Source organism: Periophthalmus magnuspinnatus, chromosome 14 (assembly GCF_009829125.3).
Source record: "Periophthalmus magnuspinnatus isolate fPerMag1 chromosome 14, fPerMag1.2.pri, whole genome shotgun sequence".
Lineage (NCBI taxonomy): Eukaryota > Metazoa > Chordata > Actinopteri > Gobiiformes > Gobiidae > Periophthalmus > Periophthalmus magnuspinnatus.
This window is the reverse complement of record NC_047139.1, coordinates 7,396,563-7,421,498: the sequence shown is the minus strand read 5'-3', so window position 1 is coordinate 7,421,498 and position 24,936 is coordinate 7,396,563. Positions and strand designations below refer to the sequence as shown.

General features: G+C 39.6%; 3 protein-coding genes across 5 annotated transcripts in view; 2 read left to right on the top strand and 1 right to left on the bottom strand.

Annotated features, from left to right (window-relative positions):
* Nucleotides 1–13,060, top strand: part of lars1b (leucyl-tRNA synthetase 1b) — a 36,139-nt gene extending 23,079 nt beyond the window's left edge. For both annotated transcript variants that reach the window (XM_033977986.2, XM_033977985.1), the window contains 8 exons: nucleotides 814–954; nucleotides 2,659–2,799; nucleotides 4,402–4,512; nucleotides 5,831–5,941; nucleotides 7,188–7,292; nucleotides 9,324–9,419; nucleotides 11,250–11,382; nucleotides 12,013–13,060. In XM_033977986.2, the coding sequence (XP_033833877.1) occupies nucleotides 814–954; nucleotides 2,659–2,799; nucleotides 4,402–4,512; nucleotides 5,831–5,941; nucleotides 7,188–7,292; nucleotides 9,324–9,419; nucleotides 11,250–11,382; nucleotides 12,013–12,218 (1,044 nt within the window). In that variant the 3' untranslated portion in view covers nucleotides 12,219–13,060. The remainder of the gene's footprint in view (nucleotides 1–813; nucleotides 955–2,658; nucleotides 2,800–4,401; nucleotides 4,513–5,830; nucleotides 5,942–7,187; nucleotides 7,293–9,323; nucleotides 9,420–11,249; nucleotides 11,383–12,012) is intronic.
* The window catches only part of LOC117381115 (leucine--tRNA ligase, cytoplasmic), a 118,104-nt gene that overhangs the window by 18,569 nt on the left and 74,599 nt on the right, over nucleotides 1–24,936 (bottom strand). The window lies entirely within an intron of this gene.
* On the top strand, nucleotides 17,894–23,823 carry plac8l1 (PLAC8 like 1). 2 transcript variants are annotated; one of them, XM_033978599.2, is made up of 4 exons: nucleotides 17,894–17,951; nucleotides 20,919–21,151; nucleotides 22,167–22,303; nucleotides 23,660–23,823. In XM_033978599.2, the coding sequence occupies exons 1-4, from the start codon at nucleotides 17,929–17,931 to the stop codon at nucleotides 23,789–23,791; spliced, it is 525 nt and encodes a 174-aa protein (XP_033834490.2). In that variant the 5' UTR covers nucleotides 17,894–17,928; the 3' UTR covers nucleotides 23,792–23,823. The 2 variants fall into 2 exon arrangements, with proteins under 2 accessions (XP_033834490.2, XP_055082942.1); XM_055226967.1 differs by having other exon boundaries at nucleotides 22,167–22,290; nucleotides 23,660–23,806.

Genomic DNA, 24,936 nt, shown 5'->3' with positions numbered 1-24,936 from the left:
CATTACCACCGTTTGTAAACTATAGTACTCTATTCACCACAAGAATTGGTTTGTTTCCTGTTGATTTGAGTTGAACCAGTTGAGACAGATTAAACCATCAGTCAGAATTCTGCGACAGAATTAGTTTGTTCATGTCAAAACAAACACACAAAAAAGGGGTAAAAAATAAGGCAGAGGACTAGGAAATATAGCTTGGATTTCTGCAGAATCATCAAGCGAAAGACTAAACTGTTTATCATACCTAAAAGTTCTATATTCTGTTTCAAATTTAGTATTTTTTTTTAGAGGAAAACCCTTCCACATTTGAGCGATACGTGCTAAAAATTAACGACTGTGATTGGACCACCCCAAGTTAGTACTGAGACTTGAGACCGTTATGGTTTAGTCCCAGATTCTTCCGGATTTGAACAAAATGTAGAAGGGACTAGCTGGTCAGGCAAACTCAAATGTAATACTAGTTTCACAAATATGGGGCCAGCAGTCATTTACAGTTCTGCCTGGAGAGTAGAGGGCAGCAGTGCAGTTCAGTTTGAAATTTTAGAACATGCAATTCACCCGAAAAACATTCAATGCATAAAAAATATGTAAAGGTGATGAGGATGTTAACTGCCCCATTCTGTTGAAATGATAAAATATCCTATACATCTCTCTCAAAGTTAATTTAACTGTTAAACAATGTCCCTCACGTGAATTCATAAGCTTAATAAATATTGTAAAACTAGATTAAGATCATTATTTTCTGCATAACATCCATATTTTTATAACCTAAACCTGCTGTAACCTGCATTTTGAAGTGCTGTTTGCCTTTTCCAGGCCGCCAAAGACAAGTACCGTGAACTGGCCATCGAGGGCATGCACAGGGACCTGGTGTTCCAGTTTATCGAGAGGCAAACCCTGCTCTTAGCTCCCATCTGCCCACACCTTTGTGAATACACATGGGGTCTGCTGAGAAAGGTAACTACCACCTTGCATCTGGCTTTTTGAATGCTATTTTCATCATCTTTCAGCGCTTTCTTCTTCCTCCCTTTACTCCCCCTGAGGATTTGCTCCAAACAGAATAACAGACTTTCAAACTTGTTGTATTCATTTACATCTAAGAAAGCACCTGGGACCAGCTATGGAAAATATGTTTACGTACTTTACATAGACCTTTAGTTGCGGTGTTCCCATTGCTCATTTACTTCTGTGAAATGGCTCCTTGCACACACGCACTCCCTATGTGGCCCTCCCTGTCCATCAGGAGTCGCTCTTCACACCGTGTTATTTTTATTTTTTTTATGTTGTCCTTGTGAAAGGGTAGGAAGCGTCAATGCATGTTCCCAACAGCACATCCAGCCAAGAATATTTTTAACACTTGAGTTTATGAATATGAAAAAGGCCCCACGCGGCTTGAAATGGGCTTTTCAACTGTCGCTTAGCAACAACAAAGGGCCCATAACTAGTGCTTTTTTCACGTGTAGAGCTCGGCTAACACGGAAACTGAGAGATAATCTGAACACACTGCTATTTGGACACTTACAACCAGGCACAAACCAACCTGACCTCTGTATTTGTGGATTAGGAGAGACAAAAGGTAGCTGAGTTTATCATTTTCATCATCGCACTGAGACAAAGGTTGGCGGTTTTATCCCAATATCCACAAGCGCATACTGTTGACGTGTTTTATTAATGTGGGCACAGTGGAAGATCATTGTAATTTTGTTTTACTTTGCCCCAGTTTCTGTATTGTGGACTTTAAAGCCCCAGAGATTTAAAAAATAAACTTGTTCCAAAAAGTTATTCTAGGAACCTCTAACACTAAATGACAAATATGATAGTAACATATTGGATTCCCATTTGGACTCACAGATTAATGAAAACCACATGGAAGAATTAATGAGCTGCTTGTGAAATGTTATGTAACTTTTTTACTAAGAGCAAATTAGGAGCCAGAAGGTCACCTTTGCTGCGGTCCCACATGCACAAAATGAAACCAATAAGTCGCATCGCTCGTGTGAATTGGTGATTTGCTAAACCCAACCCGGCCTGAACCGGAGCAGCCAGAATTCATCTTCTTTTATTGACTAGAGCATAATAGAAATGTCAGTCCTGCATAAACAAATGAGGAGAATTAAGGTAGTGATCAATTTGTTTACAGATGTGTCTTGTTCTGCATCTCTCCAGGGCCATAGGTCTTCACTAATTAAAAAGTCAAAAGTCTAGCGTGTTAATTAGACATGGAAAATAAATGGTTTGTGATATATTTTTTCATCATTTACTTCTAATTCTAATTACATTCTTGATGTACTTCTTGGTACTCTGGTAGAAAAGGTTTCCAAGGTCAATGGACAATGAGACGTTTCAGCAGCCATCCAGAAACTATTATTAGTCTGAAAGTTGTCTGAGAAGAATTTACACTTCTTTAAGAGGGAGGGTTAGATTGGGACTGCCCTTGGAGCCATTTAAATTGTTGCTTCTCAAACTCGTACTTTCAGATTTATAATGGTTTCTGGATGGGTGTCAAAACTTCTAAACTCTTTTTGCACGCACCTATTTGTACCTCTTGAGCAGTAATATTTTTATGCTCTGCGTTGTATATTTTCTACACCTAACAATGATAATTTATTAAATGAAGTTAAACTGTATAACACGGTATTAAACATGTTTTCCTCTTTTCAGAACACCTCTCTGATGAAGGCGTCCTGGCCCTTGGCTGGTCCCGTAGATGAGGTTTTGATCCGCTCCTCTCAGTACCTGATGGAGACGGCCCACGACCTCCGGCTGCGCCTCAAGGCCTACATGCTGCCGCCCAAAAACAAGGCGAGACCCATCACTCCTGTCCGCACACTTCACTGCCTCCCCATAACTCACCGTCAACTTTGTGATCCCAGATTGATTTCTTTCTTTTGCTCTATCTTTCTTAGATCCAAAGTGTTTATGAACTGCAGTAAATAAATCTAAGGTAGCGAAGTGTAGCTTCAGCCCCTCAGGGGCTGTTTAATACAAAGCACAATGAGGCATAAAATAATAAAACTTTACCAAAAGAAAGTTGGCAGATAATATTGTGCCCTAGAGCCGAGATTTGAGTCATTTATTTCATCAAAGGCAGGCATTAAATTTACTTAAGACAATTAACACCTTGCCTGATACTGATCTAGTTTTAACAAGTAATTTGAATGAAGGTAATAATTGACAAAAACACATGCATATCAATATCGCCAGAAGGAAACAGACCAAAACAAATGCACTGTTTATTGCAACAGTTTTAGTTAGTTTGTGTAGACCCGTCCTTGCTCAGGCCCGACTCGGACTCGGCTCAGGCTTAAACCTTGAATAGATGAAGTTTATACCTGGTTTAGTGCAGACGTAGTCCTTGTGAAGTTATAAATCAGCTGTATGTTAATCTTGTCTGGGTGTAAATGTAGATTTGGTTTAGTTATGTTGAACAAACAATGGAATAAAGTGGGACTAAACAAGATAAACTATGAGTTTGATTTTAGTCCATCAAAGGTGATACTTTTAGAAACCCATATTCTCAGATTGTACTTGCAGCAAAATTATACATTAAACTTTTAATGTAATATTTTACAGTTTTTTGATATACACTCACATAAGATTATCTTGGAAAGTAAACTAAAGGTAGTATAAAATAGTTCTGTGGTCATAATACTCCTGAGTCAGTTTGCCCTCTCACTGTCCACATGTATTATCTGAATCCCATAAAGCCTCATAATATTATTATTAAGACTTCAATAAGTGGCCGTGTGCGGCCTGGAGAGCATTATTGACTGACTGATATCTCCATCTCCAGCCTGTTTCGATCGATCTGCTGCAAATGGAGCTGGAATAAAGGGTGACACAGGGAAATGCCGAGATGGCACCTGAGCAAAGTTATACTGTGGACGCACAAGAGGGTTTGAGAGACTGACTTATAACCAACATGCACAATTACTCAAAATATGAATATGCAGATTTTCAGCTTTCAAACTTTGAGCAATGAACTTAAGCTTAAATACTCTTGTATGTCAAAAAATCTGTTACTTTTATCTTGATTTGATGTATGATATTTCAAAAAACAAAAATGTAGGAAGTGTTGCTAGGACAGAAATCAAAATATCCAAACCAACAACAAAATAATGAGTGCTCTGGGCCATTTTAAAAGATAAATATATAATAATAATAAATAAATAAATATAACTGGCACCAAATCAGAGTGGAACCTTTTCAGCAGAGGTTGGAAATTTATACAGATTTAACTAAATTGTATTTGCAAAAAAGGAATTGTAAGTGTAAGGCAAGCAAATGTCCCCTTAAAATATGCACCATGCAAAATTTTGAAGTTAGTTAAAGCAAAATGTGAGATATTGTTGAGGAAAAACATTCGATGCAACTAGTTCATGATATTTTTTCCTGTCTGAACAGAAGGGTGACACCAAACCTCCTGCAAAGCCTTCTCACTGCACCATCTACGTGGCCAAAAACTACCCCACGTGGCAGCACAGCGCCTTGTCCCTGCTCGGCAAACACTACAAGGTACAACGCCACACTTCAAACCATCTACTCATGTACTAGGGATGTGTGGAACAATCCATGTAGGCACAGGACTTTGGGAGTGTATTTTAACAGTCTAAGAAAGATGTAAAAATGCAGAGTTATAGAGAGTTATAGAGAGTTATAGAGAGTTATAGAGAGTTATAGAGAGTTATAGAGAGTTATAGAGAGTTATAGAGAGTTATAGAGAGTTATAGAGAGTTATAGAGAGTTATAGAGAGTTATAGAGAGTTATAGAGAGTTATAGAGAGTTATAGAGAGTTATAGAGAGTTATAGAGAGTTATAGAGAGTTATAGAGAGTTATAGAGAGTTATAGAGAGGTCTTACAGAGTCTTACAGAGTCTTACAGAGTCTTACAGAGTCTTACAGAGTCTTACAGAGTCTTACAGAGTCTTACAGAGTCTTACAGAGTCTTACAGAGTCTTACAGAGTCTTACAGAGTCTTACAGAGTCTTACAGAGTCTTACAGAGTCTTACAGAGTCTTACAGAGTCTTACAGAGTCTTACAGAGTCTTACAGAGTCTTACAGAGTCTTACAGAGTCTTACAGAGTCTTACAGAGTCTTACAGAGTCTTACAGAGTCTTACAGAGTCTTACAGAGTCTTACAGAGTCTTACAGAGTCTTACAGAGTCTTACAGAGTCTTACAGAGTCTTACAGAGTCTTACAGAGTCTTACAGAGTCTTACAGAGTCTTACAGAGTCTTACAGAGTCTTACAGAGTCTTACAGAGTCTTACAGAGTCTTACAGAGTCTTACAGAGTCTTACAGAGTCTTACAGAGTCTTACAGAGTCTTACAGAGTCTTACAGAGTCTTACAGAGTCTTACAGAGTCTTACAGAGTCTTACAGAGTCTTACAGAGTCTTACAGAGTCTTACAGAGTCTTACAGAGTCTTACAGAGTCTTACAGAGTCTTACAGAGTCTTACAGAGTCTTACAGAGTCTTACAGAGTCTTACAGAGTCTTACAGAGTCTTACAATTACGATTAAAGGTAACGAGCGCTTCTACTGGTTTAAAATTGCCTACGCTCACTTAGAGCTAAATCTCGGATGCGGTTAGCTGACATAGCCCACGGACATTATATTATAGCTTGTCTCGTTATATTTTGTTGTGCTTTCCTGAATGGATTATCAGAATTACACTTTCTATCAGGCAAGTTTATTTGTACATCACAATCGTACAGTAATTTACTTTAATTTCTGAGAGTTTTGTAATATCTTTAGTGTTTGATCCCCACTACTCAACTGTTTGGTGTGGCTTATGTTTAATAGTTGTGTCTTGTTTATCTTTTTGTCCCAGAGCAACAACGGAGTCCTTCCCGACAACAAGGTGATTGCGAGTGAACTGGGAGCCCTGCCAGAGCTCAAGAAGTACATGAAACGAGTGATGCCCTTTGTGGCGATGATCAAGGTACAGCTCCGGCACAGCAACACTGTTGTTACGAAACTCATAGTAGAGAGATGGTTTGCTGAGATTTAAAATGCACAGACAACTTTTGTACTGTTTTTTTGTTTCAGTTTTTTCAGTAAGTTTCAAAAGGAAGTGATGACATTCTGTTTGAAAGCTTTAGTTGGTGTTGACTTTCTAGTTTCCCTTCTCCACTAAATAATACTGTTTTGAATCACATTAAATCCATTGAGGTTAAATGTTATACAACGTAATTTAAAGTGCATCACATACGTAACCATAAACTGAAAGATTTAGATGTACGGTTTATTCTGTAAAATTACAAAATGAGTATAATTAACATGTGATTTGTACATATTTGCCTATTTGAATCCATAATTTTGCAAAGATTAGTACATACAGTGGGTTTGGGCTTGTACAATTTTACGCATATTTCTAGAAACAGCAATTACCAAGAAACATCCCGTTAATATTTAGATCATTTTACATTCTACGCCACACTGAAATGTGTTAAAATTCACTGTATTGATGGTTGCAGCCCTTTGAAGCCAATATTTGTTTAACCACTGCTTGATTGTTTGTTCTTCTACTCTCCCCCAATTGATTCAGTCTTTTAAATACACTCGTCTGACTACTGCCTGCATCTGCTTTTCCATTCTTTCAGCTTACAACAGCAAAAAAGCTTGTTTGAAAAGAAGTAGCTGTATATTGAAAATGCTTAAATTGTTTTTTTATTGATTGAAAGTGCGATTTGCAAGCTGCAACTTGTCTTTGTTCTGTGTGTTCTCTCTGGGAACTTTTTAACTTTAATCAGGCATAGTTAGCGCTACATCTCAACTTATTATACCAAAACCATTTTATATCAACTTAAATCAATAAACCCTGCCTCTTCTACACTGTCCACACAAAGGGGAGTTTGTTTTTGTGGCAAATATTGAACCATAAACTTTATTCTTTGCTGAGACACGTTTTGAAGATATTAAACTAGTGCTTGTATTTTTGCTTCTTGTTGTGTTCGAAATAGTGTTAATAAATTGTAAGGATTTCTTTGTTTTCTTCCTAAAAATTCGCTAGGCTCTTTTTCAGCTTGTTTTTTCACACTGTGCCCTGTGTTTGATGATTTGTTTCACTGACATTGGAAATCCCTATTCTTTATACTGTCAAAACGATTATATCAGTTACAACTTGATATAATCGTTACTGGTTTTTAGTGTTGAATAAAAAGGTAATATTTTTTGTTTTGTTTTAGGAAAATCTGGAAAAAAATGGCCCAAGGGTTTTGGATCTGGAACTGGAGTTCGACGAAAGGGCCGTCATCATGGAAAACCTGGTTTATCTGACCAACTCATTAGAGGTAAGCACAGTGTCGGTGCTTAACTGCAGTTTGATACAAGTTATATAGTTTACTTCTTAGGTAAAAGTTAAATTCACGCTTATGGGGCAAGGGCATAAAAGTATTGTGTGTGTGCAGAATGCAGACAGGAGCATTAGGGGCTTTGGCTGAGTGACAGCTGAGCTCAGAGGTGTCTCACTGGGTTTAACAGAGGTGGGAGAGGAGTGCTTAAAATACCCACTTTTTGACTCCAGAAATCCAGACACTTAAAATAAGCCTAAGTACTGAGTGGGCCATCGCTGCCCACATAACGTTTGACACGAGGATAAATCTATATGTCTAAGGAATGTTTACTTTTAATGTTTCTCAGGAAATCAACACAGAAACATTGATCAAATATTGCTGTTAGATTTTAGAAATAGTTGTTAAAATTGGGTAAATAATCACGGAAATGAAAATTAAACTCCTACTTTAAGGGGGCTATGTAAAGCAAACTGCCTCCTCATCAAAAACATACCTAGTTTTATTTTATTGGACAGTTCATCTAAAATTTTGATGTTCAAAGTGCATCATTTTAAGTTGTTCTACAGCAAACATCAAGGCCAACACGTAGGGATGGACGATATATCAGTTCTAACATCTGTTTTGGCCGATATTTGAGGTTTTTCAGATATCGGTATTGGCGGGTGTCAAACCAAGAAAGGTCAGCCGGTAATGGGACTGATATTTTCTCAGCGCTACCTTAGTTTCAGTGTGTCTTTGTGTCATTCTCACTTCGTCCTCAATGCATCAGATTTATCTTTTTGAACAGACAAATGAAAATTGTAAATCGAAGCGCAATTAGGCTCATAAATATTACTGTATCATTCACGTGCTAATTACTAATAACTAGCATGCTAACAGACCACTGTTGTTACTTCCTGGTTCACGGACAGTCAAAACGCTTTATAATTAGATGCAAACAACACACCACAATCTCATTTTGACCCTAAGAGCTGATTTTACAGTATATTGTTGTTGGCCATCATGGAAATGCTAACAACATCAGCTAGCTAACTGCTACTAGCCCACCTTTGTTATGGATGAAAAAAAAAAAAAAAAACGCTTTATAATTCGATGCAGACAGTCCACAGCAGTTTCATTTTGACCCTAAGAGCTGCTTTTACGATATTCTGTTTTTACTCATCACAGAAGTGCTACTAACAACTAGCATGCTAACAGACCACTATTGTTACTTCCTGGTTCATGGACAATAAAAATGCTTTATAATTAGATACAGACAAAACACCACAGTCTCATTTTGACCCTAAGAGCTAATTTTACAGTATAGTAATTATGGTAATGCTAACAACAACAGCTAGCTAACTGCTACTAGCCCACCTTTGCATCGAATTATGAAGCTTTTTTTTTTTTTTCCCATTTCAGAGAGTCCACAGCAGTTTCATTTTGACCCTAAGAGCTGCTTTTACGATATTCTGTTTTTACCCATTACAGAAGTGCTAATAACAGCTAGCATGCTAACAGACCGCTATTGTTACTTCCTGGTTCACGGACAATAAAAACACTTTATAATTAGATACAGACAAAACACCACAGTCTCATTTTGACCCTAAGAGCTGCTTTTATGATATTCTGTTTTTACCCATCACAGAAGTGCTAACAACAACTAGCATGCTAACAGGTCAGATATGGACTTTCCAAATCCATATCTGACCATCCCTAGTCCACAGTACTTAAAAGAACAGAACAAATCTTTACTTTACCAATAGTTTTCAGTTTGTGTACTTTCTGGCCGAATACCTTGCAGTGCAGTAACAGTATTAGTCATATCAAATTTTATCGGCTGTGTGGACCATGAAGGACAAAACCCTCTACGCCGCTAAGATCCTATCTCCGGCTGGAAAAGTGTGACGGATTAGCTGTAAGCCACATGTTGAGCCTCTAATCGCCTCTGGACCATTGTTAACACTTGTAAACACACACATCGGCTTCCTGAAAGTCATTATTGCTGTTTTTTTTTTTTATATGATTACGTCTTTTTTTTTTTTTCAGCTGGAGCAGATTGACGTGCTGTTCGCTTCTGAAGCCGATGACAAGATAAGAGAGGACTGTTGCCCCGGGAAACCGTTCTGTGTTTTCAGATCTGAGGTAGCTACGGGCTGTTTGATTGTGGTTTGTTGAATGCTCCACATGTAAATAGAGCTGCAGAAGAAAGAATACAATGTTATTATGGCACATGCGAGCTGCCAATTCATATCACAGGAATGTTGAGCAATATATTGATTTTCCACATGGCCGATATTTATGAAGCCAAAATGTTTCATAAGCTATAAGTCAATACATAATTTAAATTGTATAAGTTTATTCGACAGGGAGAAAAAAGTAGTTTAAGCTGCAACTTACGCCATGTCCGTAGGAAATTATGACAAATTTTTTTCTAAAGGGAATATTGTGCAAAAACAAAGAGGTTTTCGATGTCGTCCTTGCACGTTTGAGTAATCTTGCGATCTCTCCCAACACTTAGCTTACCCTTCTTACCGTTAGCAAGTGCAGTCCTGCCCGCAAGCCTAGATCACCCCCACTCCACGGCCATTTTACATAAATATACAAAAGTATGATCAAAAACAATGCACTATAATTTCACCAACTTGATGTGCAGTAGTTTTTTTAGCGGGATGCACGCCTGTGGCTCTGAAGAGGGAGTGACTTAGCACGGAGAGGAAAGGGAAGGAAAGGAAAGGAAAGGAAAGTGAAGGGAAGCAAAGCCAATTGAAGGAAAGCGAAGCCAAGGGAAGGAAAGGGAGGCAAAGTGAAGCAAAGGGAAGGAAAGGGAGGCAAAGGGAAGGAAAGGGAGGCAAAGGGAAGGAAAGGGAGGCAAAGGGAAGGAAAGGGAGGCAAAGGGAAGGAAAGGGAGGCAAAGGGAAGGAAAGGGAGGCAAAGGGAAGGAAAGGGAAGGAAAGGGAGACAAAGCGAAGCAAAGGGAAGGAAAGGAAAGGGAGACAAAGCGAAGCAAAGGGAAGGAAAGCGAAGCAAAAGGAAGGAAAGCGAAGCAAAAGGAAGGAAAGCAAAGGGAAGGAAAGCGAAGCAAAGGGAAGGAAAGCGAGGCAAAGGGAAGGAAAGGGAGGCAAAGGGAAGGAAAGGGAGGCAAAGGGAAGGAAAGGGAGGCAAAGGGAAGGAAAGGGAGGCAAAGGGAAGGAAAGGGAGGCAAAGGGAAGGAAAGGGAGGCAAAGGGAAGGAAAGGGAGGCAAAGGGAAGGAAAGGGAGGCAAAGGGAAGGGAAGGGAGGCAAAGGGAAGGGAAGGGAGGCAAAGGGAAGGGAAGGGAGGCAAAGGGAAGGGAAGGGAGGCAAAGGGAAGGGAAGGGAGGCAAAGGGAAGGGAAGGGAGGCAAAGGGAAGGAAAGGGAAGGAAAGGGAAGGAAAGGGAGGCAAAGGAAAGGAAAGGGAGGCAAAGGGAAGGAAAGGGAAGGAAAGGGAGGCAAAGGGAAGGAAAGGGAGGCAAAGGGAAGGAAAGGGAGGCAAAGGAAAGGAAAGGGAGGCAAAGCGAAGCAAAGGGAAGGAAAGGGAAGAAAAGGGAAGGAAAGTGAAGCCAAGGGAAGGAAAGGGAGACAAAGCAAAGGGAAGGAAAGGGAGGCAAAGCGAAGCCAAGGGAAGGAAAGGGAAGGAAAGTGAAGGAAAGTGATTCAAAGCAAAGAGAAGGAAGGCAAAGCGAGGCAAAGGGAAGGTTTTTTTTAATAAGAGCATCAAAATGAAACAGAATCTTATTCAACATGATCTGATCTAAATACGTGTTAGCAATGAACACCCCATACAAGTGTAGTCCCCTCTTTAACACGGGCTTACACTCGTTTGATGCAGTTTTAATTGGATAGTAGAACTGTATCGATCTCAGTCAGTGGAGACGCTTGTTTCGCTTGTACACTTGTTTTGTCAGTATCTGCGTATAACTAAAATGCTCATTGATCTTGATGCGTCTTTCTAGCCTGCCGTGTCCGTGTCTCTCATAAACCCCCAGCCGGCCAGCGGTCTGTTCTCTCAGAAGGTGGACATCCGTCAGGGAGACAGCAGGGACAGTATCGTGCGCCGCCTCGCCAAAGTCAACCGCCTCATCAAAGGTCTGCACTGTTTATACAATGAGGCTTCATGTACTGGCATTTATTCTACAGTTACATGGTTTACCTTAACCTTAAGTTACATAACAAAAAAGTAAAAATGTACATTATTTCGTGCTGTATTCAGAGGATAGGCAGAAAACTTTGCTCATATTTAGTTTGAGATATTTTACAGCAATGTACTAAGTGTGTCAGTCCAAAACAAATTCAGTTATGGGGAAGAGTGTTGGCAGATATTTCAATACCACAGTTATAATAAAACATATTTATTACAATACGATGAATTATTCAACACAAAATGGTTATAGTTCCTCTATTAGTACCATATGGTCTTATACGATTTCTGATATAGATCATTCAAAAGCTTCAGCAAAGGTGCAACTTTGGACCTTTTTTCCAGTATCAAAACATAATACAAAAGGTCTCTATCAATGTAAGGTAATACTGAGGTCTTTCCATATTCAAACCATATTTAATTTATGCTTGTCAAATAAAATAATATAATTTCACAGCAGTTGTTTTATCATACTTTCCTTTTTCCCGCCCAACAATCACTGCAAAATTTCTTCCCTTTTCAACCTTCCCCATTTGTCATAATTTACTCTGACCTCTGCCCGTCTCTCCCAAAAACAGACTTGTCCCGCGTGAAGCTGATGAGGTACGAGGACCCCCTGCTAGGCCCGCGCAGGGTGCCCGTCCTGGGACAAGAGGAGCAGGGCAAACTCCCCATCAGTGAAAAGTCTGTGTTCAGCATCAACGTGGAGGAGAAGAAAATCACTCTGGCTGACAACGGGCTGACTGTGGACATCGGGGACACTCTGGTTTACCTGGTTCAGTAAATATACTACAGGAAAATGGCAGATTCAGCTGGGAAGTTGTGTTAAAACTGGAACAATAAGGGTATATTTTGACCATCAAGCGCATGTAAACTGTAAATCAACTGTATTTTTAGTATAGATAACACAACATTGTAAATTGCATTACAATTGAAGTCGAGAGCAGGTGTAAACTCTACGGTATCGCCACTCTTTTTGCCAGATTTTTTTTGACCTGGGTGATGATTAAAGCTGCGTTATGCAACTTTTCTAGTCGGGGATTTGCCACCTGCTTGTTTCCATGGAGATTTTATTGCTTAACTGTCTATGTCCCGTAGTATTAAGCATTAAACTTTTATCAGGTGTAAAAAAGATACCTTGATAAACATCCATGCAACTGTGAAAGCGGCGGCCTCTTTACAGATCTGACTTGCAACTTGACCCTGTGGCATCCTTGGAAACATAAGGTTAATGCCAAACTATGGAATATTCCAGATAAAGCATTAAGTTGTTCAATATGTTTATGAACCCACTCGCAAAATAATACGATTTAATGTGTTTTTCAGTGGCGTTACTACGTGTTTTAAAGCTTTTTGCTCATATAGTTTTAGCACAGTTTCCCTGCTGAATATGTATTTGGTATTTGGGGACCTGAACAATTTTGGAAAGTATTGAAGGGATAACGTTTTAACTTTCACCATTTTTTGTCTCCAAAATATGACCACGACGGTAAGTCTTTGCCGTCTTCGTCATCACTTTTTACTCGTGGATTTCAATGTCAGTCCGTTGTCCACTGTCTAATGTAAACAAGGCTAAAGTAAGGCAATATATTTGTAACTTTTAAATAAAGTTTTCTGAATTGGAAAGCTATAGTACTTGTTTGATTATGTCTTGTCTGAGCCCCGCTGTTTTAATATAGATGCTAATGGTGTTTTCTCTGTTCAAGGTTAGGCGCATTATTCTCTGAACTGTCCCTTTTCTCGTCCGGCTGCTATAGCAACCACATATTTTTGAGAAGTTTAGAATATGCATCTTAAAAACTTATCCTCTCTCTTTGCTGGGTTGTTTTAATTGTTTATAAGACCCATTAACTAAAGGAATACCCACGCCTCTTGTGTAGCTGGGATAAGAACATTTTTGTAGTACTTTTTAACATGCAGTCTTTTGTCAGAGTTGCTTTAAGGTTAAGACAGACTCCGTAGGGAAATTTGTCCTCTGCATTTGACCCATTGTTGAGTTGCTGCCTCAGGAGCAGTGAGCACCACAGGGTAGCGCTCAGGGACCCATCTCTGTGATGTCGTTGCTAGGCTTGATCTCTGGAGGATTTCGCCTACGGTGCGTGTTCTGGGTTGATGAGGAAGCAACTTACTGCAAGTGAGGAGGTTGCATCTCCACAAACCTGACCTGGAGACTCCGCCTGCTTGTCTTCATGGAAAGGTTGTTGTTTTTTTTTGGCTGTAGGGTTGTCAAAAGTATCGCAAATCAGAATCCGAATCAAGACTTTTTATTGCCATTGTCGGTGAACAGAGCTCACAAACTAGGAACTCTTTTTGGTGATAAAGTGCAACATAAAAACACTGAAAAAGTACAAATAAGAACATGCATAAAGATAAAAAGATATGCTTTAAAATAAATACTTGGAGGTAGTCAGATGCTCAAATGAGTACCTGGTTTCAATAGTAGTTTTAGTATCAAGTAGCAAGTATTACGAACCGGTTCTAGGGAGAAAGGAAGTAACACAACCCAGGATTTAAAAAAAAAGGTAAATAATAGCTTGTTAATATCGTGTTAGCTTGTCAATATATTGTTAATATCGAGATGACCACAAACTTACACTACAAACAAAACTACTAACAAAGGAAGGCTCAGCGAGTACAAAACTAGTGTAAGTGAACAAAAACACAAAAGATCTAACTGCTCAGTTTCAGATTTAAATCAGAATTGGTCACAAGCTTTTCAGAGTTTCAGAGTAACAATTTGCATGCGGTTCAGGTAAAGAATCCAGCAGCAGGGAGTGGCAGTGGGCGGGACCTTTTAAAGGGGCGCGGCCACAGGTGGAAGGTCATGCTGTTGATTGTTGCTCCGATGACACGCAGGCCCTTCTGTCAATCAGGTGTCAGCTGGAGGAGCACCCCAGAGAGGTCCGTGGAGAGACCTCAGGGACAACACATAAGCGTGTAGGAGGAGCTGGAGGTCCCGGGTCGTAACGGCGAGTATCGATACGGAAAGAAATGACATTAACAGGACTAAATGTGAGCTTTTTTGAACAGCTTTAATATGATTTTGAGTTTTATCAGGAGAAATATAAGCTCTCATGCTAAGATAAAGAAAGTAATATTATTTTGTGTATGAAAATGACATTGCATCACTTAAAGGAGCATTTAAAAAAATCCTCATTGTATCGTAATTGGTACTGAGTATTGAGTGAATTCCTTAGCATCTAAATCGATTGAAATTTTTGTATTGGGACTATTTTACTTGGCTATAATATAATGTACAGACTATGGTAAACATACAAATATCTATCTACAACAGGGCCGTCAAACTCATTTTCACTGAGGGTCACATCAATAAAATGGTTGCTCTAACTAAGATAAATGTCACTACGTTTTAATCTTGTTAATTAACCGTTTCTATATTTATTACTTATTCAAGTTACAAATATTGCATATGGATTTGCATAGACATGAAAAAATGTCTGTTTAACTGTGTATTTCCTGAAACTGACATTTTAAGACTGTCATACTTTTTAATTTACTTTGTCGCGGGCCACATAAAATGACGTGGCGGCCTGCATTTGGCTCACGGGCCTTGAGTTTGACACATGTGAGCTACAAGGAGATTATTCTGAAGAAAAAGTGCATCTTTCTAAGTTGTGGTTAACTTTCAAAACCAAAACCTCCAGATAATGAAGTCAGCCTGGGCTCTATAGAGATATAAAAGAGATGGACATGTTCAGAAATCACTATGCAGAATCCCCCTTAAGGCTACACGTATTGACTCAAGACTCGGGGAGGGCGGAGAAGATGGAAAAGCCTGTTACAAATTTTCACTTGACTGAATAAGTAATACTGGAGCCTAAATGAAATCGAGCCTCATTATCTTTCAAGGCTGTGTGCACTTCATTTTACAGACCTGGATTCGATAAATGTGCCACGAGCCAAATGTAAATATTTTAACACTGGGATATTGGAATAGGGAAGTTTAACGTGATCACTAACCTTTTCAGTATTAGTTGGAAATGTCCAGTTGATGAAGGGTTTAGTAAGATGTTTTATCACCCTTCCATGAGTTTTGTTTTGCCTGAAATATCCCACAGTCTGGCATTTCACCGTGGAAAGACTCAGGTGGACATGAAAAAAAGTATTATTGTAGTAGGCTTTGTTGAATGAGTTGTCTTTGGCGCATCTTTGGCACATCTCTATTAAAGTAGAGATGTGTCGTTCGTGAACAAGTCGGCTCTTTTGAACGGTTGGATCCGGATCTTATTTTTTAAAAGAGCTGAATCTTTTTCTTTCCAATTTGTCTGCATTTTTATACCGATTAACACTAAACCCACACAAGAATCAGCACAGAAGCAGAGCAGGTGACATGAGTGAGAGCTTTGTGCACAAAAAATATATTTGGCATCATAATAAGAGTTAGTTTTTAAAATTATTATTGTAGTGCAACATTTTATTTAGATTATGCATAATTTGAAAGGGTAAATACTCCCACACGCTCACACTCTCAGTTTGAACTATTTTAAACGTCGTCGTTTCTCTCTGTGATTAGTTTGTTGTTAAAATGAGTTTTCACATCGGCTTCTGTCATAAATAAATAGTAAGAGAGCCAGACTTTTGAACTATTCTTTAAATGAAGGGATCCAAAAGATTCGGATACGGTAAAGGAGGCAAAAGTTCTATTACGAGATGAAGGAATTTCTAGTTTGATGATGTTTAGGAGATGTTTTCCTATTTCAAAACCTGGACTTCGGAGGTGGTAGAGGTGAGGCTGAGGCAAGTGAAAGGAGATGATGCACGTTACGGCTCTAGGACTTAAGTTATGTTAGTTGTTTGTGTTGTCCATTATGTTTTGTGTTTTGTTCTGTCTACTTTCCCCATAATCATGGCTGTTGGAGCCCTTGGCTGTGATTGGAGGACTGTCTCCCAGCCTGGCCAATCCTGGGGCCCACCTTCAGGTGCCTCCCACCAATTTAAGAAGATTCAGGACCCCTGTTGAGGGCTGCTGGCCTCTGTGTGTGTGGCCAGTATGCCATTTCATGTGTAGTGTCTTTTTTGTGTGTCTGCAGTGTTAGTGACTCTGTGTTTTGAGAAACTTCATCATCAGTACTGACTCTGTGTTTGTTCATCAAGATTTTGTCATGTTATTGTGAAATTTGTGTTTTAGTTAATGTTACCTTTTGTTTTTGTTTAAACCTTGCAAAGTATCGTATGTTTTTTTTTGTTTGTTTTTTTTTTGGACCACTTTTGTTTAATTTACCCTTAACATCCCTGTTAATTAAATTACTTCTTAATTTACCATTTTCCATCGTTGTTTCTATTGTTACTTCCCTGCCCCACACGAGACAATGCAAAGCCAAAGGGGTGCTAGGGTGGAGGTGTGGAGGAGGTGGGGGAGGTGGTGTGGAGGAGGTGGGGGAGGTGGTGTGGAGGAGGTGGGGGAGGAGGTGTGGAGGAGGTGTGGAGGAGGTGTGGAGGAGGTGTGGAGGAGGTGTGGAGGAGGTGTGGAGGAGGTGGGGGAGCAGGCAAGCTCTGGAGAAAGAGGTGAGGTAGACCGGAGTGCAGTTTGGTCTGCGCTTGCTCCATTAATGTTAATGTTAAAAGCGATAACACCCGTGAAGACACACAGATGGTGAAGTTATGGAAGCAAATGACTAAAAAAAGCAAAGACTACAATGACATTTAAGGGGAGATATTATGCTTCCCATTGGATTTCTAAACCAACCCCGATCTCCCGGCACTGCATAATCCACAACCTTTATTCGACTTAAAACCACAGTATGTAACCTTTTAGACAAACTATAGATGTTATGTTTGTTTGTTTCATTTTGGTTGTGTTTTCTGAACGGAAAAACACAGGGTTAGACTCAACTTGAGCATTAATGGATACTTTTTTCACCTTCAGAGCGATTTATATCAAGGAAACACACACATTCATACACCAGCACCACTTGACCACTCTACTTGTGATGTTTATATTGAGAGGGGGATTTGAACTGCCAACCTTTAGATCAGTGGACAAATACTCTACCAACTGAGCTACACCCGACCTCAAACTGCTCTTTTACATTTTATACTACTCCCATGTCAAAACCACAAATCAATACATGGACCTATGAGAATTTACCATGACGACCGATGCTTTTGTAATGATATTTTTGCAGACATTTTCTCAGATAAACATATCTCAAAGACACATCCACGCGCACATCTGATCATTCCACGCCCGACATTCTCATTTCTGCTCCCTGATGCTCATCTGCTAACGCTGCTACTTGTGTTCTGTGCCCCAGCTTTCCTTTTTGGGTGGCAACGACACAACCGCGCTCTTATCTCTGTCACCCAGCTCCGGGGGCCTTCAGAGTGGCTTTATCTGCCCGCCGCACACACCCTCTCGTCGGGTATAGTGTCAGCGCGGTTCCCCCTAAGTCTGCTCATTCCTGCTGACTCCAGAGCACCGGCAGCAGCAGCAGAAGAAGAAGCAGAAGCAGAAAGAGCAGCCCCCCTCAGTCATGGAGCAGACAGTCACACAGCAGTGAGTATGTCTTAGCTCCACACTGTGTCACCGACGCCACAATCGAATTAACACCAAACGGCTCACTTCGGCTTTGTGGCTTCTAAAATGCTTTCTCTTGCAATACGCTACTGTACATTTCTCCATACATTTGTACATCATATGGATTTGTTTAGAAAGCAGCACAGTGAACGTTGACCTTTCTTCCCGCTGCAAAAAAAGAGCAATGAATAATGAACAAAAAGGCTTTCAGAGAGCACTTACATCATCTGTTTAAGTCTTCCCAATTAAAGTTAAAAGCCTTAGTTGATCTCAAGACTGTATTAGTTATGTAGAGATGCAAATGCACAAATTTACCAGAAGCTGCACAAAATCTTTTTACGTTTGTTTTAGGAGGACTGTGACAATAGGAGACAATATTTTACCCCGAGCTGTATTCTTAAGGACAACATTAAAACAGAAATGTGTCTCTGTGTTCGGAGTCGAGCTATGGAACTTGTTAAATCATGGTTTTAAATGTTGTACTAGTGTTTCTAAGTGTAAAAACAATGCAAGGACAAAATAATAATGGACTATGGACGATGTGACTAAGAAAAATATATTTAAGTGAATGAAATGAAGGCCACAATGTTGTAAACGTACATGTGACTCATTGGAGAGTTGGTTGGGCTGGGGAACAATTATGAAAGAAATTATTTATATTTTCTTCCTGTTCCTTTTGTTCATGCCAATAAGGACAAGGCACGTAACAGTTGTATTTATGTTAACTGTGTGATTATTTTGTTTTGACTCTTTAAATTGATGCCAACAAAATGAAACGGCAAGAGCAATAAATGAATAAATAAATACAACTTTCCCCAGTATGGTATAAAGTAATCTATCTTTCACTGATTCAATTACAGGTCTTTTCATTTGTAATTGTGTATTGTGTTGGAGCCGTCACCCAAACACGTACATGGTGCCACTTGAATAAATGTTGAATTTTGTGTCATTTTTAAAAGCACTGAGTTTTGTGAATGTTTTAGCAATCAAAAAAAAATCTATTGACGTCTGTAAATGGCTGAACCTTGTCCTAATCTTATAATGTATGTAAGGTTGTGGACTTTCTTTATCTTCTTCTATTTAATATGAAATACAACCAGAAAAACATACAAACCAAACAAGTATACGAGTTCATATAAAGTAATAAAAACAGGAGCAAGTGTGTGTATAAAAGTTTGTTAACAGATTATTAAATTACGATTGTGTCACCAGAGTATCCCCTTTCGCTTTTCCTTGGAGTCGATTCCATTCTTGTGAAGCAAATTAGCTAAAAGCCTCTTTCCCGTCTCACTTTTGGTGTGGTTAGTCCTTGCGCAGTCATGTGATCTGGTGTTAAATGTTTGATGATGATTAACAAACAGGTGAGGTAATCTGGTAGTTTTTTAACTAGTCTCTTATAGATACATTTCATACAGTGCTGTTCTCTTTTAACAGACAATGATGGCAAACCCACTTTTTCATAGAGAAACAGTGATGGGTTTCAGATCCATCACCTGTAATGAAAGGAAGGGCAGAGGGAAATAGTGGATCTAACGGTTTCAAAGCAAAGGCCGAAGTCTACACGTACACCACATCCCCGTAATCCAGTACAGAAGTCTATATGTACACTACACCCCCATAATCCAGTACAGAAGTCTACATATACACCACATCCCCGTAATCCAATACAGAAGTCTACACGTACACCACATCCCCGTAATCCAGTACAGAAGTCTACACGTACACCACATCCCCGTAATCCAATACAGAAGTCTACACGTACACCACATCCCCGTAATCCAGTACAGAAGTCTACATATACACCACATCCCCGTAATCCAGTACAGAAGTCTACACGTACACCACATCCCCGTAATCCAATACAGAAGTCTACACGTACACCACATCCCCGTAATCCAGTACAGAAGTCTACATATACACCACATCCCCGTAATCCAGTACAGAAGTCTGCATGTACACCACATCCCCGTAATCCAGTACAGAAGTCTGCATGTACACCACATCCCCGTAATCCAGTACAGAAGTCTACATATACACCACATCCCCGTAATCCAGTACAGAAGTCTACACGTACACCACATCCCCGTAATCCAGTACCGAAGTCTGCACGTACACCACATCCCCGTAATCCATTACAGAAATCTGCGTGTACACCACATCCCCGTAATCCAGTACAGAAGTCTGCATGTACACCACATCCTCGTAATCCAGTACAGAAGTCTACATATACACCACATCCCCGTAATCCAGTACAGAAGTCTACACGTACACCACATTCCCGTAATCCAGTACCGAAGTCTGCACGTACACCACATCCCCGTAATCCATTACAGAAATCTGCGTGTACACCATTCCCGTAATCCAGTACAGAAGTCTGCACGTACACCACATCCCCGTAATCCAGTACAGAAGTCTGCACGTACACCACATCCCCGTAATCCAGTACAGAAATCTGCGTGTACACTACACCCCCATAATCCAGTACACCACATCCCCATAATCCAGTACAGAAGTCTGCGTGTACACCACATCCCCAGAATCCAGAAAAGGAAGATTGCACGCGCTATTTCTTTTCTGTAATTTATTGGGATACAATATTAGTAATATAGTAATAGTAATATTTAATAAAATGATACTGTAGATTTTAAACTGTTACATAATTCTGAGACATGTTTTTTTTTAAAAGAATAAGATTTTGTCAAGCCAAAACCCAAAATATTTATAAGCGTTGACTAAAGTGAGTTTGTCTAAAATACACCATCTAATTCACCTATTATTATGTTTCAGTAGTTTATATTACCACAAATATTATAACTGCTAGGTCTACGAAACATCAAATTTAGAAATATCACAATATTAGCAATTACAGATGTCTTCAAAACATGCACGCAAAAATAAATAGATTAATTAATTCAAATTCAAATCATCATTTATTTCTCCATTTAGACCAAGACTGTCATTGAGCAAACGCCCATCATCAGATTTCCAGTATCAGAAAATGGCAGAGTTCATCCCAGAAAATGAGGACAGCTGGAGGTCAGAGGTCATTCCCGCAGTGTCAGACCTGGTCCTGACTCAGCCGGGACTGGGCGTCACCACGACAACCGTCACCACAATCACACAGACTGGTGGAGACTGGAGCACCGGGCTGTTTGACATCTGTAGTGAGAGGAACATAGGTAACACGATGGAATATAAATAATACATACTTTTACAAATAATTCTAAGTAAGGATAATGTTTTGATGACGTCGCATATCTGAAAATGCCTCATAATAAAATTGAAGTAGCTGCTATGTAATGTCCGGGTCACGTTTAGAGTTATTTCTTTTATTTTCTTTCTTATCTCTTTCTTTTAATTGTTTAAAACTGGCATGGCAATTGTGTAGACATATTCTGTCCCTAGTTTAAATCATACACTGTACGTATAAATGGACTTAGCTAACCTGCTAGCCGTCATGTTCGAAATAGGAAGTGATCATGAGCGCTCTTCCGGCTCCATTGACTCTGGCTCCAATTCACTTTCTATTAAAAAATTGTCGCCCCTTTTTGCGTAACTGCAGCAGTGAGCCTCGTCATTTTGGTCTTAAAATGTTCGTATTTACCCACTCTACGATGCTGGGGTTTTTACTTTGCTAATGTGTCCATAAATCAAGATATGAACATCAATAACAGACTTCTTTTCTTGAGGTCCCTCCCGCTGACGTTAGCAACAGGTTTGATTGACAGTGTTGCTAAGCGCCTGCTCCGTGCTAAACTCCAAACTTCCAAACATAGGTGAGCTTAATTTACTAGAGCCGAACGCTATGGGTGACTATAGTAAAACTTAGGTAAGGTAAAATCTGTCCACTGAACCAAAAATGTTCACTGCTCATCAGTTCTGAGTGACGTTACACTGACTTAGTTCACATTTTCATACAGAAGGTTATGGTTTAGACCTAAAATAGTCCTGCTTTAGACTTGGTTTGTGGTACTTGAAAAGCCAAATATATCCTTAGGGAGGTACTTGTTAAAAGTTTGAGAACAACTGCTCTATTCTATTTAAGTCAAATTTGTACCTCAGACTCTGACTACTTTCTTTTAATGTCGCTTGGTGAATCTGGCATAAATTTAGCACCACAAAACAAAACCCAAAACGTATTTATATTCCCGAAGTGTATGCATAACCACGCGCTCTTATTCACTTTGTTTTGAGGTATTCTTGGAGCGTTGGTGCCTTGCTGTTTAGACCTAAGTTTGGCACACCAGTTTGGAGAGAGTTTCTGCCTGCCGCTCCTGCCCGGCTCCACGTTCGCGCTGAGAGTTGGAATCAGGGAAAGGTACAAAATCCAGGTGGGTGAGTGTGTCCGTAGATTCCTGAAGCGTTTTTTTTTTACATTCACGTGATTTGCTGAAGAGGTAAAAAGTAGTACTACAATAAAATCTTAGGGAATACTTTTACCAAATACGTTTTTACTCTTAGAAAAAGACGAAGTTCAAATCTGTCAACTGGACAAATGGTTGTAAGAGTGAAGACATTTCGCTGCTCATCCAAGCCGCTTCTTCAGTTCTGGTCAGATTACTGGTGGACACTGCCTTATATCTGCCTGAATGGGAGGGGCTAACCACACTTAAACTGTAAAGAGCTATTGTTTCCAGTTTCAGCTCAGACTACCCTATTCAGCCCTTAATGACCCATTGCTCTGGGTCTGAGGATGGAGTTATAGATGTGGGAGAGATTATGTCTCAGGCCCCCATTTCTGTTTAAGGAAGGATTGTCTTTCCTAACAAATAACAGCTTCTTTAACTCTCCTCTCAAACCATTTCTTTTCTCTGGCTAAGATCTGAACCTCACTATCTTCAAAGGAGTGGTTAGTGTCTTTGAGATGGAGATGTACAGCAGACTGGTGTCCTGAGCTGCTCTCACGCTGGTGTTGGTCCATCCTCTTATGAAGTGGCTGTTTAGTTTCTCCAGTGTAATGCTCACTGCACTCTTCACTGCACTGAATGGAGTAGACCACATTACTTTGTTTATAGCTCAGGGTTTAGTCCTTTGGGTGAACCAGTTTTTGTCTTAAAGTGTTTGTGGGTTTGAAAAAGGCGGGAATTTCATAGTGTCTGAAAATTCTCTGAAGTTTTTCAGACACACCCGCTGCGTCAGGAATGGTAACACTTTCCTTCTCTGTTCAGATTCCCTGTTGTCCTGTTTTTTTTTTAGCTCTCTTAGATCTACTGGAGGCCCATTTTGGATATCCACAAGCAGAGAGGGCTTTCTCCACGTGTTGTTCCAGTGGATGGTGTGAATCAAACGGCACGTATTGGTCAGTGTGTCTTCACTCCTACAACGATTTGTCCAGTCGATAGATTTGAACTTCGTCTTTTGCAATGGATCAGACCTGGACGACTGAGGGTCTACACAGATGTTTTTACTCTTACTTGAGTTTGGACTGGTTTATGTCTCAGTAATTCAGCCAGCAGACAAAACGAAGGAGAAATATGTGGTGCAAATGATTAAGATAGTAGTTGATAATGTCATTCTTTACCACCCACTTCTGGATGGTTAAATGTGGCCTCAGCTACGACACCATAATAAGCACAGAGTCAAAATGGTCACATACATTATCATATTATAGACTCATTTCCATATATGTAGACTTGCCTGTTCATGCATGTATTCTTATTAAAGGCTGATTGCGCCGTTATGTTTAGGGCAACGTCTGTGATGACTGGCTCACCGTGTGCTGCTGTTACCCGCTGGCCTTGTGTCAGATGAAGAGAGAGATGACGAAGAGGATGAAGACGAAGAGCTACCACGTGATCACAGCTCTGGACTGCTCCTGAAGCAACTCGAAATAAAACCAGGGATAGTTCAGAAGAAGAAGGAGAAGAAGAAGAAGAGTGGAGATGTCGAGGTCGCTGCTATGAAAAGTATCAAGAATCAATAGAGGTATGAAACTGACTACGGAAATGCCAGGGGTCTTCGGGTGATACGTGAAGCTTCTCGTTTTGAAGTATGGACATTGAAAAAGGAGATAAACGATAGAATGTTATTTTTGAATCTTGAAAAATCAAAACCCGCTTCTTCTTGTACTGACTTTTAACTGAGTCTGACATTGTATTCAAGTGTTTTTGTTTCAGTTTTTCTTTTATTGTTATTTATACCTTTTCTTCAGCACTTTGGTCGACTGTGTTGTTGTTAAAGTACTTTTTAAAATAAAGTTGGATTCAATTGAATAAACCACAATCTCAACTAAAAATCAGCCATTCACTTACAAATATATACGTTTGTTGGATTTATACAGGACCTTTCGACACCCAAAGCTCTTTACATTGCATTGTTCATTCACTCCACACTTGTTGCTGCTAAGCTACTATTATAGCCACAGCTGCCCTGGGGTAGACTGATACAAGTGAGGCTGCCAGTCTACACCATCGGCCCCTTTAACCACCACATACCACTTTCAGACTAGGCAAGATGGGTGAAACGCCAGAATTTGGTCCATGCGGGAACTGATCCTCTGACCTCTGGCTTGGGGGACCTCTGCTCCAACCGCTGAGAAACTGTCACTTTCCAATAGTTGATGTGTCTTTTCAGTGATTAATGTTAGATAATATATTAATTATTAAAACTAATTAAAATGTTAACTCCTCAGAATAGTAATGAACTCTGCAAAAACACACAAAATGAGAAGCTTTTGCGACATTCTATCAGGTAAGGTCTAACACATTGGTTTTATATTTGTAGCGTTCTACCATGAAACTGAGAATGAGATAAGAATATTATCACTATTCGAGTTTTAAAAATAACTTTAAAGTAGACCACTACTTGCAGCCTGATTGTGCTCGTGTTCAGATAAAAGGTGAATAAATGAAACTATTATTTTGAAGAAAAAGTGCTGCTTGTTCTGCAGATAAAAACAGACACACTCGCTGCACGCTCGTTTAATTTGGTGCTGTCAACAGATAAAAACAAATTCCTATTAACT